General features: G+C 43.1%; 2 protein-coding genes across 3 annotated transcripts in view; both read left to right on the forward strand.

Moving 5' to 3' along the window:
• Positions 1-299: 299 nt before the first annotated feature.
• The window catches only part of LOC121699600 (NACHT, LRR and PYD domains-containing protein 3-like), a 25,793-nt gene continuing 13,269 nt past the window's right edge, over positions 300-12,823 (forward strand). Inside the window, exons 1-4 of one of the 2 annotated variants that reach the window (XM_042081878.1) lie at positions 300-396; positions 3,218-3,391; positions 4,774-4,861; positions 5,880-7,679. In XM_042081878.1, the coding sequence (XP_041937812.1) occupies positions 3,295-3,391; positions 4,774-4,861; positions 5,880-7,679 (1,985 nt within the window). In that variant the 5' untranslated portion in view covers positions 300-396; positions 3,218-3,294. Of the gene's footprint in view, positions 397-3,217; positions 3,392-4,766; positions 4,862-5,879; positions 7,680-12,823 lie in introns of both variants that reach the window. The other variant, XM_042081877.1, reaches the window with a different exon arrangement.
• On the forward strand, positions 700-12,738 carry LOC121699629 (sporozoite surface protein 2-like). Its single transcript, XM_042081934.1, has 2 exons — positions 700-711; positions 11,230-12,738. The coding sequence occupies exon 2, from the start codon at positions 11,502-11,504 to the stop codon at positions 12,093-12,095; it is 594 nt and encodes a 197-aa protein (XP_041937868.1). The 5' UTR covers positions 700-711; positions 11,230-11,501; the 3' UTR covers positions 12,096-12,738.

Below are 12,823 nucleotides of genomic sequence, written 5' to 3' on the forward strand. Positions count from 1 at the left end.
CCAGAAAATAGGATGCAATGTGTATACACATCTTATAGGCTACTGTGTGACAGTGAGTACTGACTAACAGACATGAGTTGGTTTTAAGTATGGACTATGACATTAATCTCTATGGGAGCTCAGGTCGCATATTCTATTAGGAGAACAGCAGAGAGGGCAGCGCCATCTTTAATTAATCGTTTAAATTATGTCACATTTCTAATCTCCAGAATCCAGACGTGATATATGAAAAGCAGATTGTAGAATGCATGATTCCAAGTAGCCTACATCTCGTTTCTATTATTTGAACAGCAGGGGGCGAACTCTAGCCTACCCATTGTAGCCAGAGCTGATTGTAGCCTACACACTGAGAACGAAAGTTTTTCTGCAGCTCAACGCGGACACGGTCCCGAACAGGTAGGATATGTTAACTCTCCGTCTCTTCATTTAGCCTTGACTGTTTTATCCAAAGCGATTAATTACAATGCACATTCTTTAAGTTGCATTGGCATGAAGCCCACGTAGAGCCAATGCTCTGTCCATCAAATCCGAAACACTTTGTTCTAAAGAGCCATACGAGCAACAGTTTCCTGTCGCCAACATAATGTAGCCAATGGCATTCTCTCCACGCGCGGAGTAGAGTCAGCTTGTGACGGTACCGATCCACTTGCACGACACTTCATTTTGTCGTGTCGCATAGATGTCGCGCTGCCTCCCCACGTTCAGTCGTGTGTGGGCGTTTTGTTTAAAATGTCAATTACCAGCTCATACTCAGTTCGTTTTAACGTATCTTAAGTGTTTTTCCACAAATGGACCACAATTTTAGGCAGGCTACTTAACAGTATACAACACATTAATAGCCTAAACAAACTATGCAAGCCATTTGGAAATCTTGTTTTATTTAAACTACTCAATGCAATCTCAAATCCTTACCATAAACACCAACAGTCAATATATTCATCCAAATCCTAGTTTCGTTTGTTTTATGGACTACTAGGTGGTCGTGGAAGAGATCGTTAAAACATTATTTGTCTTGTAAGCGGAACCAAAGTTTCACATGCACCGTTGTGGTAGAACAAAGGACCTACAACCTCGTCCTTTCATTGGAGTTGTTATGGAGTCATAATAATGACTTGTTTATGTAACAAAGTTGAATTGAGCTACAGTAGCATGCTAGTTGCTCGTGTAAATCCTCACACCCCTAATCTTAAAGTGTTCAGTGTAAGTTCAATTTACAAGTTCAGTGTAAATTGACCCATAGCCCTGTTGTATAAGCTCACCACATGCAGCCCATCGGAAAAAGAATGAGACAATTTGGGACAACGTAGGCCAAGTTATGGACAGGCAGCTTAAAGCAGACCCATAGGGGCATCAAAACTGAAACTGAAAGTAACTCCCCACTGCCCCCGTGGGTCTGCTTTAAAGGAAAATTCCGGTATTTAGCACTTTGAGTCCCTTTTCTGGTTTGTTTTGGATGAACTAGAGTGGTGGACACCGACATTTTGACGATTGGTCCTGTCTCGACCTTTCTGACTCGTTTTGAATCGCCTTTGACTGCTCAGGGTGGCTGCCAACAGGCATACTGTAGTAGGCTACTCAAACATGTCCTAAAACAACCCTTAACGTTAGTTTTCAAAACTGTGCAACTCATCGAGTGGTTAGTGGTGTTAGTTGATGTTCCAAAACAAGTAGCATAGCGAAATACAGTTTCTGTCGTGTTTTATTTGGCATTTTGTAACATCCCATTGATTTCTGTTGGAAGACTCATTGCACGTTGATATTACTGCGCCACCGTCTATGCTTCAGGTTCAAATATTGAGCGGAAGTTTATACGCGGTTGTGAGGTGTCTGAATAAATAGTTCCACAATAGGCCTAGCAAATAAGAAGGCTGGAAATCATATACATTGCACCATTTGCTTTTAATAATCTTTTTTTCACGACACAGCTGCCTGCAGCTTTGGACGTATTGGACGAATTTGAGCATTGTGCACAATTTCCTCATTTGTAGAAACCTTGTGGTGGACAGGATAGCCAAGTGGTAGGAGGTGGGGTGGGCATGTCGGAGTGGACCAATCGATCGCTGATGCTATCGGGTTCTGTCCAAGGTCACAGGCCTGTTCTACATAGAGTTTTTGAATGGCTGCCCTCTGACAGGCGTCTGCGCTGTCCTCTGCCCCCCCCCCCCCCCCCCCCTTATACTCCTGTCTGTCCTGTTCTTTCTTTTGTCCTGTCTTATATGTTGTGTTATGTCTTATATGTCACTATATGCCTGCAAGGAAAATTGCTTTTAACTCAGTGTTTAGAGCGTTCGACTCCCATGCCAGTGTGTGTTGAGGTGGCGGCTTCAAGGACTGTCAGCGGCGGACAAATTACGACCTCGGTTACATTTATCACAAAAGACGTTTGTGCAGAGTTGCCGGAGATCTGTCAACGTTAACGGTGCTGCGGTCACTGCAATGATTGGAGCCACATACACTCATCAGCGTCCGCATAAAGACAAATAAGGGTGTTACATCAACTGCTTTCCAGGTTAACCATACAGTATGTATGCATGTTAATTTGCTGCGTTGATGACGTTTCACGATTGATGACATTTCTTCTGATTGCTGCAGATTTGTAACTTTCTGATATGAACTGGGCACGAACAAATAGCCTACATGACATATTTACATGTCAAAAACTTGTAGCACAACACATTATCCTGGCCACATGAGCCGATGTACAGTATGAACAAATCATTGAAAAAATAAGAGAGAAAGAACAATGATAATACCCATAATAATTACTTTTTTATTATATAAAATGTTTATGCTGTGTCCTTATGGGCTTGATGTGTTGTTTGTGTCTGTGTGCCTACACAGAATTCTACATCAAATATAGAACTAATCAGAAATGCTGATGTCAATAAGGTAGGCTACACAGTAGGCTAGGTGACCAGTAGTGATCATAGTGTCAGCTAGCCATACTACGGTATAGAGGTGAATGGCTTGAAAACTCATATTGGCATGTTATGTCCAAATGCCTTGTCTGTTTGTAATGGCTTGTCAAATAGTTTTGAGCATGTTCATGTTTATGTTTGTGTATGACGTTTACTGATTGAAAAGTTCAACATTAGTACAATATGAATGAACATGAATAGTAGGCCATAATCTAAAATGTAGCACATCAGATATTAATTTGATTTTGTTTGATTCTTTAATGAATCTTACTTGTGTTGTTTTCTCTTCTCACTTTCAGGGTCTGTTGCATTCCATAAAGGTGTACCACAGACTGATGGTAGGAGCTAAGAGAAAGATACAGAGAGAAAGAAAAACATGAATAACGAGAGGGAGGAGGAGGAAGATCAAGCAGGACCTTCTTCTAAAGTCAAACTCAGTCAGAAGGAAAAGGAACTCCAGACATCCATATCTTGTAAGTGTACATTTACTTTGATTATATTACCTTACTTACTACACAACCTCACAGTTTTGCCGTTTTACATTTTGGAATCTGTCTTTGCAAAGGTTGTTGATCTCTGGTCAATGGTGGATCATTTAACTTTCCTCCCTTCCATGCTCCTGAAGAAGCGTGTTGATTGGCTGGAATAGTGAATGTAAAGGTCCGAATCTACAGTAGACAAACACTGTTCCAGTTTTTGAGTCAATTTTTGAGTGCACACACAGAATAGACAGCTAGAGGATCACAAGCAGTAATTAGACAGTTAACAAAAGAGTATTTGGATTGAAATCACAGACTGCTCTCCGCTGTGCTCTAGGACTAGATATATACAGAACACTGTATCAACTTCTATTTCAGTGTGTGTGTGTGTGTTCCCTCCGACCATTCACCCCTCTGCATGCTGCATGAACCCCCCCAACATCTGGAGTCAGTAGCCCACATCATGAACAGCTGTAGCTCTCTTAAAGGGCTGTATATTGCCAGACATGACGGACTTGTGGACCTCATAGCTGCTCAGATCTCACACACAGAGCAAGAGCAGATCTATAAACACACCACTGTCCACTCTGAATGGTTTAATTCACCTGCAAACATCTTCTATGGAATTGCAAACACACCGAACATTATCTCCATTTCTCAGAATGCTAAAAGTTAAAATATTTAGTGTCATGTGCTTTTGATCTATTTATGGAGGACTCATACTGTACAAAAGCTCTAAAATATCAGCCTTTGATTTCTGCCATTGAGAACCTACTGTAGGATAGAGATAGATAGATAGATACTTTATTGATCCCCAGGGGAAATTCAAGGTCTCAGTAGCATACAGACAACACACACACACATTCATTAACAGCAGAAAAAGTAATTAAAGTATATAATATAAAAACACAACTAAGCAATAAGGACAGTAGAAGATAAAGAATATACTGATATACTAAAATACAAATTAAACTAACTAACACTTAATCTACATCAATTCTAAAAACAGTAGATACAAAGTGGATACAGTGGATACAAATGCCAGCTCACATATACATAGGTTGGCGGTCCATGGACTTTGCATTGGGGGACTATATAAAACTAAGGCCAAGCAGCTAGTGAAGTACTGTTCCATATCAGCAATTATAGGAGGCATGTTAATTTGAAAGAGACGATGTTTGCTGTTAACCTGACTCTCGGCAGATGAATTTCGTGAGTGGAGCTAGGCGGAACGAAATACGAATCTGTAAACTCATGATAGATTGCTGAACTGCTTTAATCTACTGGATTATTCAGAAGATTTGATTCCTAACGTAACTTGACTTGTAAAGTGGAATCAAATAAAGTATATAAACTGTGTGTATTTGTGGACCTAGTGGACTCAGATGAGGAGAAGAAGATGAAGAAGAAGAAGAAGAGGAGCAGGGCCTCCAAAGTGGGCGTGTCTTCATCTGACTCTGACAGGTCAGTCTTTATAGAGGGCAAAAAATATTGTGACTAGAAGACACTAGTGTTGGAGTGGACGTTTGGATTTGACTATAAGACACTAGTGTTGGAGTGGAGGTTTGGATGTGACTAGACACTAGTGTTGGAGTGGGGAATGGATGAACATTATTATACTGAATTTTGCATTTTGCATCTCTTTTTATGATATCCATGTTTTTCTTCTTATGTTATATTTATCCATAGTAAGTATATCCAGTGTTTCATTTGAGTGTACTACAGTATACACACACCAGCTCTTCTCTCATCCTCCCCCTTCCTATCTCCCCTCTCCTCTCTATCCTCCTATCTTCTCATCTATCTATCTCTCTCTCTTTATCTTTCTCTCTCTCTCTCTCTGAATATATCTACCAGTATACATACATATATATAGGGCTGCACAATTGACCGGAATAAAATTGCGACAATCTCGATTCACACCTGTATATGCAACCTAATTTTAGAACAGCCACAATTCTGCCATATTTTTTAAAGACATTGTTCATTTCTCTTTCTTTAAAAAAATGACAGCGTTCCGTTTCTGCTGCTCTGTCACATTAAGGGAAAACAAACCCAGTGGGAGCAAGTGAATGACAGGGCAAATGACAGGCCAGGAGAAAAGTTGTACTAGGATGAATAAAATGGACAAAATGAGTACAGTTGGTTTAAAATGCTTACCTTGGCTCTTACTGTTAACATGTATTACAATTCTGTTAGTCAGTTGAGTTTTGGAGGAAAAGTATAAACTCATTTTGAAAAACAAAATGCATGTTATAGCCTACAAACTCCCTGCATGTTTACATTATGTTCCTATTGAGAAAATGACATTACAGTATGAGCTGTCGTTTTTACATTACATTACTTTAATCTTTTTAAATAGTATATAACATATAATTAATTAATTTACATTCTGAATCTAGCAGGACTATTGTACAAATGTTGTGGTGATGTTTTTTTTTTTAACAACAGAGGTGTATTTGTGATTCTGTCATTGATCCAGATGGACACCAGAGGAGACAGAGGTCCATGAGAAATTCCGATCCACATTAAAGAGCAAGTTTCAGCATCTGGTTAAGGGAGTACCTAATCGGGGAGAAACCAGACTCCTCCAGGAGATCTTTACAAAAAGGGAAAGAGGAAGGGTCAATGATGAACACGAGGTCAGACAGATAGAGAGAGCATCCTGGAGAGAAGCCGCACGTGGCAGACTAATCAAATGCAGTAAGATCTTTGAACCCTTATCTGGTCACAGACAACAGAAAACCATCAGAACAGTGCTGACAAAGGGAGTGGCTGGCATTGGGAAAACTGTCTCTGTGCAGAAGTTCATCCTGGACTGGACTGAAGGAAAAACCAATCAGGATGTCCACTTCATATTTCCTCTTCCTTTCCGAGAGTTGAACCTGATGATGGACAAGCAACTTAGTCTGGTGGAGCTTATTCAACACTTTTTTCCAGAAATAAAAGATTCAAACATCTTCACCAGCTCAAAGCACAGAGTCATGTTCATCTTTGATGGTTTGGATGAGTGTCGACTTTCTCTAGATTTCCGTTCCAACCTGAGTTGTCGTGATGTGACAGAGCCAGTCTCAGTGAACTTGCTGCTGACAAACCTCATCAAGAGGAATCTGCTTCCCTCTGCTCTCCTCTGGATCACCACTCGACCAGCAGCAGCCAGTCAGATCCCTCCTGGGTATGTTGACCAGGTGACAGAAATAATGGGATTCAGTGACCTGCAGAAAAAGAAGTACTTTAAGAAGTACTTTAAGAAAAGAACCAGTAATGAGAACCTCGCCAGCAAAACCATCACACATCTGAAGTCATCCAGTAGCCTCTACATCATGTGCTACATTCCGGTCTTCTGTTGGATTTCAGCCACTGTGGTAAAGAGATCATTTGAATCAGAAAAAGTAGAAATGCCAAGAACTCTCACTCAAATGTACACTCACTTCCTGATCATTCAGACAAGCATAAAACATGTCAAGTACACAGAGAGAAAAGAGACAGATGAAGAGATGATTTTCAAACTGGGGAAACTGGCTTTCCAACAGCTGGAGAAAGGCAATCTGATCTTCTATGAGGAAGACCTGAGTGAATGTGGCATTGATGTCACAGAAGCATCAGTGTACTCAGGAGTGTGTACTCAGATCTTCAGAGAGGAGTCTGGGCTGTACCATGGGAAAGTGTTCAGCTTTTTGCATCTGAGCATTCAAGAGTTTCTTGCAGCTTTATATGTGTTCCTCTGCTTCAAAAACACAGAGAGAAGCATGTCTGACCAACATCAAACCTCTCAGCTCTCTGCTCTGTTCAGTTTGGCAGCACTGCATGACCTACACAAGACTGCAGTGGACCTGGCCTTACAAATTGAGAATGGACACCTGGACCTTTTCCTCCGCTTCTTGTTGGGCCTCTCACTGGAGTCCAATCAGAATCTCCTAATGCACCTACTGCCACAGACAAGAAGTCAACCACAGAGCTCAGAGCAAACAGTCCAGTATATCAAACAGAAGATCAGAGATCAAAGAAATTCAGACAGAAGGATCAACCTGTTCTACTGTCTGAATGAGCTGAATCACCATGCTGTAGTGGAGGTCATTGACAGGAGCTCAGGAACTCTGTCTGTAGACATGCTCGTACCAGGACAGTGGAAGACTAGGAGATTTAAGTTTAAGATTCCAGAAGAGCAGCTGGATGAGTTTGACCTGCAGAAGTACATAAAGACACCAGAGACTGATCAGACTGAACTCCTCAGTCCAGATAAAGTTCTTCAGAGGCTGGTTCCAGTGGTCACATCAGCACTGTGAGTAAACCTGTAATCTGGGACACTGTGTGTAGGACACTCTATGGTCAGGGCCACCACATTGATAATATCCTGTCATCCCAAATACCACTCTAGTAATGAGCTTAGATCTAGATTTTGTTTGTGATGTTTGATGTTTGAGTTTTGCAACAGTAAAGATAATGTACTTTGTAAACCCATGGAAAAGTGAGGGGAGAAAGCAGTCTGACACCCCCAGAGTATTTGTTCCTGCCATTAAAAGGCAAGTTATATGAAACCATATTCCTCCACTTCACACAGAGTTAAACAAGGTTGGATATATTTATGTGATATTGCTGAAAGAGTCTTTACTTATTTTATAATCTATGGCTTTGGATACAGTTTGATAGTTTTTGATTACATTAAGTTAGTGTCCTTAGTAAAGTTGTAATATCTACAGTATGTTGAATTTAGTTGCCCACTCTCCATATTTATGCCCTGCCTATTAAACTCATATGTATAACATATGAGATAGCATCTCACTTATTGGGATAATATTTATATTTAGAATTTTAACATCTTGTTGCCCCTTTGGATCCTCATCTGTGTGTCTGAGAGGTGTCAGAACTAACAGCATACAGTATGTGTGAGAGATGCAGTGTGTATGTGTGTGTGTAGATGTGTGTATGTTGTGTGTCTGTGTGCGTGTTTCGGTGTGTGTGTGTGTGTGTGTGTGTGTCTGTGTGTTCAGTATGTGAGTGTAATAATTAGCTCATCTATGGTGTGCATGAGTTTATCTCGGTGGCTCTCGAGAGTGTGAGAAAGTCAAAGACAAAGTCAGCTTTATTGTCAATTTCTCCACATGTACCAGACAGAAGAATCGAAAAAAAACGTTTCTCTCTATCCCACATTGAAAGAAAATAAAGTGCATTGACATTAATTCTAAAAGACTAAAATTATTAACAGCAGTAAAATAAATGACGTTTTCGAAACAAAGTTTGGGTGGAGCCCTTATGGATTATTGACAGCAATTAACTCACCTGTCTTCCGCCGCCAGGGTATTTAAGCCGGCCTCATTATCCATACGTTACACGTGGCGGCGCTTGCTACTTCAAGGCTCTAACACAGTGGTCCCCAAACTTTTTCTTCCGAGGGCCAGCTTACTATGCCTGGCTCTAAGAGAGGGCCAGAGACTCGGAGTATATCAGTAACCATAAATAGCTTAGTGCTGTGAACAACAGCAGTCTACCTTAGTTGAATATTCCATTACATTTAATCTATAGACTATTGCAATTTAATACCATTGTTAGCTGTGTTTATATTGCCATCATGCCATATCAGTGTAAAACGTAACTCAAATTAAATAATACTAATAAAAAGACTTTTGCATTCCCAAAAGTATATTTTATTAAAAATGTGTCAACTCTGAAAATGTAAAGTTCTCAAACTATGAAAATGTTATGAAGCGCTGAAGTGGTCTGAAATGACCACCATTCTAACTTTCACTCACCTGAACTTGTGACCTCTTTGTAGGCCTATGAACATTTGAACGAGTGAATACAAAATAAAAATAATTATCCCAGAAATATGACTTGAATAGAAGTTAGTTAGTTATTAACAATTAATTGATAAACTTTTACAATACTTTGAGCACTGATGCAGTCAGCATAGGCCTCTTACATTGTTTGCAGGTAGGCCTACATTTCATTCCGTTTTTGATGGCAAACGCGAAACAGCGCCAAAATAACCACCAGTGGACAAAAAGAGTATTACATGTGTACTGTTAAGACTCGCCATGGAGAATGAATGGGGGAAATTGCGGAGGTTATAGTTTGACGATGTCGTACTCCCGTGCGGGGCGGTTGCTATATACCACGGACATGTTTTGGGGGGGCACCCAAAATGAGGTGGCGGGCCGTACAGTAGTTTGGGGACCACTGCTCTAACATCAGGCTGCTCTAAGCTCGCGTTTTCACGTCTCAAGATGATCCAGGTAACTCGAAATGCTCTAAATTCTAACATGGCTCGCCACGCCAAGCGTCTGAAGTTTGTATCCACTGTCCAGCGGAGGCCAATCTTCCGAAGATCACTCAATCCATAATCCGTGTTGGCATCGGAAATGAACAGGTTTTGTTCATTCACTTCCTATAGTTGCCCAGTGACTTCTCATAAACTGATACTAGCGTTGTTGGATATTTAAGCTACTTATAACGAACTGATAAGCCTCAACCTTAAGTGCCCAGTATTTCCGCTGGCTTGTTCCGCACGCTGTTTAAATGATGGCGCTGCGTCACAGACGTCAGCAATTATTAAAGCGATAGTACACATTTGTAATTCGCGTCAGGCGACGCAGACAGCCAGGACTGTGATTGGTCAACTCGTCCTGTGTCAATGGCCGGCGTTTCAAGTAGCTACTGCGGTATAGCAACAAGCTAGTTCACTTTGCAAATATACTCAAGTCATATTTGGTTACAATGACTGATTATCCGTATGTTTTCAAATTAGCACTTCGCCAGCAAGCAGTGCTTTGTGGGCAGTTGCGCTAAGTTCGCTCTCAGCAGGCCCTCAAACCCCAATCTACAGCCAAAATATATTAATGACACTTCTTGAACACCGGTTTATTGTTTCATTCCATGCCAACACTGACAGGAGGGATTGATCGCCCCCCAATGACAGCTTATTGAATTGTTTGCTATTATCGCATCGCATCGCATACAATCGTTTATCGCATCGCAATGCATTATCTAATTGCAAGCTGCAATTATTTATGTCGTCTCCTTGTGTGACAATTAGTGAAACACGATACTGCACTGACGTGCTCACCAATCAGAAGCGGCACAACTTTGGATATTAGCTAAATCTTGACATAAAAAAAAAAAAAACATATCGATATTGCATTGCTCCCATCATTGGACAGCGGCACACATCCGTAGCACTCTCCATTTCCGCGGCATCTTGTTCGGTAGGTCGGATAGGAAATTCCATCCTCCTCCGTCTTTTAACTCAGTCCTATAAACCAATCTTTTCTCCTTCCCGCTCCCTCTATTCATTCTCTTCCTCTGACTAGGAAGCAGGCTGCTCTTGACAGCGCTTTCCTGCACCACACGCTCCAGAGCGTATCACTCCGCTGCTTCAGCCACAGCCATGCCAGCAGCCCAGGTTCTTAACCACCGACTTCCTTCCCGCAGCATCTCCGCCCGGACTCCACTTCTTCAGACCCTCTTACCCTCCCCCACCCACTTCCCCCAGCCAGGACCCAGTCCAGGGCTGCCCCTCTTCCAGTCATTCCGACGACTGCTCCCTCCCTTCCCCCTTTTCCCCCTCCCCTTTTCCATTCCCAGAGCCATGTCTGTACAGCACGCCACGACTCATGAAGAGGCGTCCGTTCAAATTCACCTCGCTAGCTCCCTATTTTCTTAGCGAGTTAGCGAGCACCTGGTCTCAGCCGGCTCCGGTAGGGGCCGCGTCGCTACTCCCCCCTACCCATCTCTTCCCCGACCAGCCCGCCGCAGCGAGTTATCAGCACTCCGCGAGTGCTTCGGATCACAACGTCCCATTCCGGCTCCTCAGCTATTCACTAGCCACAGCAAAGGCCCTTCGACCACCTCCTCACGCTGCACGTTCAAGCTCCCGTTCCGTCTACACGGCTATTCATTAGCAACAGCCATTTCATTACATCTGGATACTCATCATTCATGCTATTCATGCCAATCATCTATTATGTGTTGTATGTTGTATCATGCTGAATATGTCATGTTTTATCAGGTAATGGTATTCTAAAAGTATTCTTTCAGCCCAGGTTGAATTTTTAAGGCTGCCACAGATAGTACGGAATGAGCTTGGACCCAATGCAACAACAGCTTCATGGAGCCCCAAGACCCATGCCGCAAAAGCTACACAGAGCTACAGGACCCACGCAACGACAGCTTCGCTGAGCCTCAAGAACCATGCAGCAACAACTACTCTGAGCCCCAAGACCCATGCAACGACGGCTTCGCTGAGCTCCAAGAACCACGCAGCAACTGCTCTGCTGAGCTCCTGCAACCCTGCAACAACAGCTTCAGGGAGACCCATGCAGCAACTGCTCCGCTGAGCTCCTGCTACCCTGCTACAACGGCTCCGCTGAGCCCCAAGACCCATGCAGCAAAAGCTACACCGAGCTCCAGGACCCACGCAACGACTGCTTCGCTGAAGCCCCAAGAACCACGCAGCAACAACTACGTCGAGCTCCAGGACCCATGCAACGATGGCTTCACTGAGCCCCAAGACCCATGCAACGATGGCTTCACTGAGCCCCAAGACCCATGCAACGACGGCTTCACTGAGCCCCAAGACCCATGCAACGACGGCTTCGCTCAGCCCCAAGAACCATGCAGCAACAACTACGCTGAGCCCCAAGACCCATGCAATGACTGCTTTGCTGAAGCCCCAAGAACCACGCAGCAACTACTACATTGAGCTCCAGGACCCATGCAACAGCAGCTACGCTGAGCCCCAAGACCCATGCAACGACTGCTTTGCTCAGCCCCAAGAGTCATGCAGCAACTACTACGCCGAGCTCCCGGTCCCATGCAACGTCGGCTCCACCAACCCCCGAGAACCATGCAACAGGTTCAGGACCTATCTAATGACTGCTCCGCTGAGCCCCAAGACCATGCAGCAACGTCTCGGCTGAACCCCAAGACCCTCGCGGCAGCAGCTCTGCTGAACCCTGACACCCATCGTTCCCACGGTTATGCAATACACAAATGTCCACCGCTGAGCAAGCGCAACGAAGATCCACTCTTGCGTACTTGCCGCTTGCCTCGCTATACTTTGCAAGGGGTTCATGTCACAGCACTCTGATTCACCCTCCATCATGTTTACCGACCTCCATTGTGCTGCTGAGATGTAGTGAGTCTACATGCCCCTCGTCTCATTTCATTCCCGATGGCAGATCTTGAGAGTTAGACCAGGACACAATTACGTTTACTACCAATCAGACTAAACCGATCAGTTCCGAAAAGGACACTCCATATTCGTATTCAACTCTGCCTCAGATCCTCAGCTTTCGTACCCATCACACTACATCTCATATCGGTCAGCTCAAGCATCGCCTACTAGCCCGCTCTTCATCTCAGATGAATGGTACCCATCACTCACCACAGGATCCAGACTCTTAATATATATCCTTGTCAGACCGCTAC

Source organism: Alosa sapidissima, chromosome 24, assembly GCF_018492685.1.
Source record: "Alosa sapidissima isolate fAloSap1 chromosome 24, fAloSap1.pri, whole genome shotgun sequence".
NCBI classification, from domain to species: domain Eukaryota; kingdom Metazoa; phylum Chordata; class Actinopteri; order Clupeiformes; family Clupeidae; genus Alosa; species Alosa sapidissima.

Excerpts from the sequence above, each read along its gene's own strand:
- LOC121699629 (XM_042081934.1), top strand. The coding sequence starts at position 11,502 with ATGGAGCCCCAAGACCCATGCCGCAAAAGCTACACAGAGCTACAGGAC.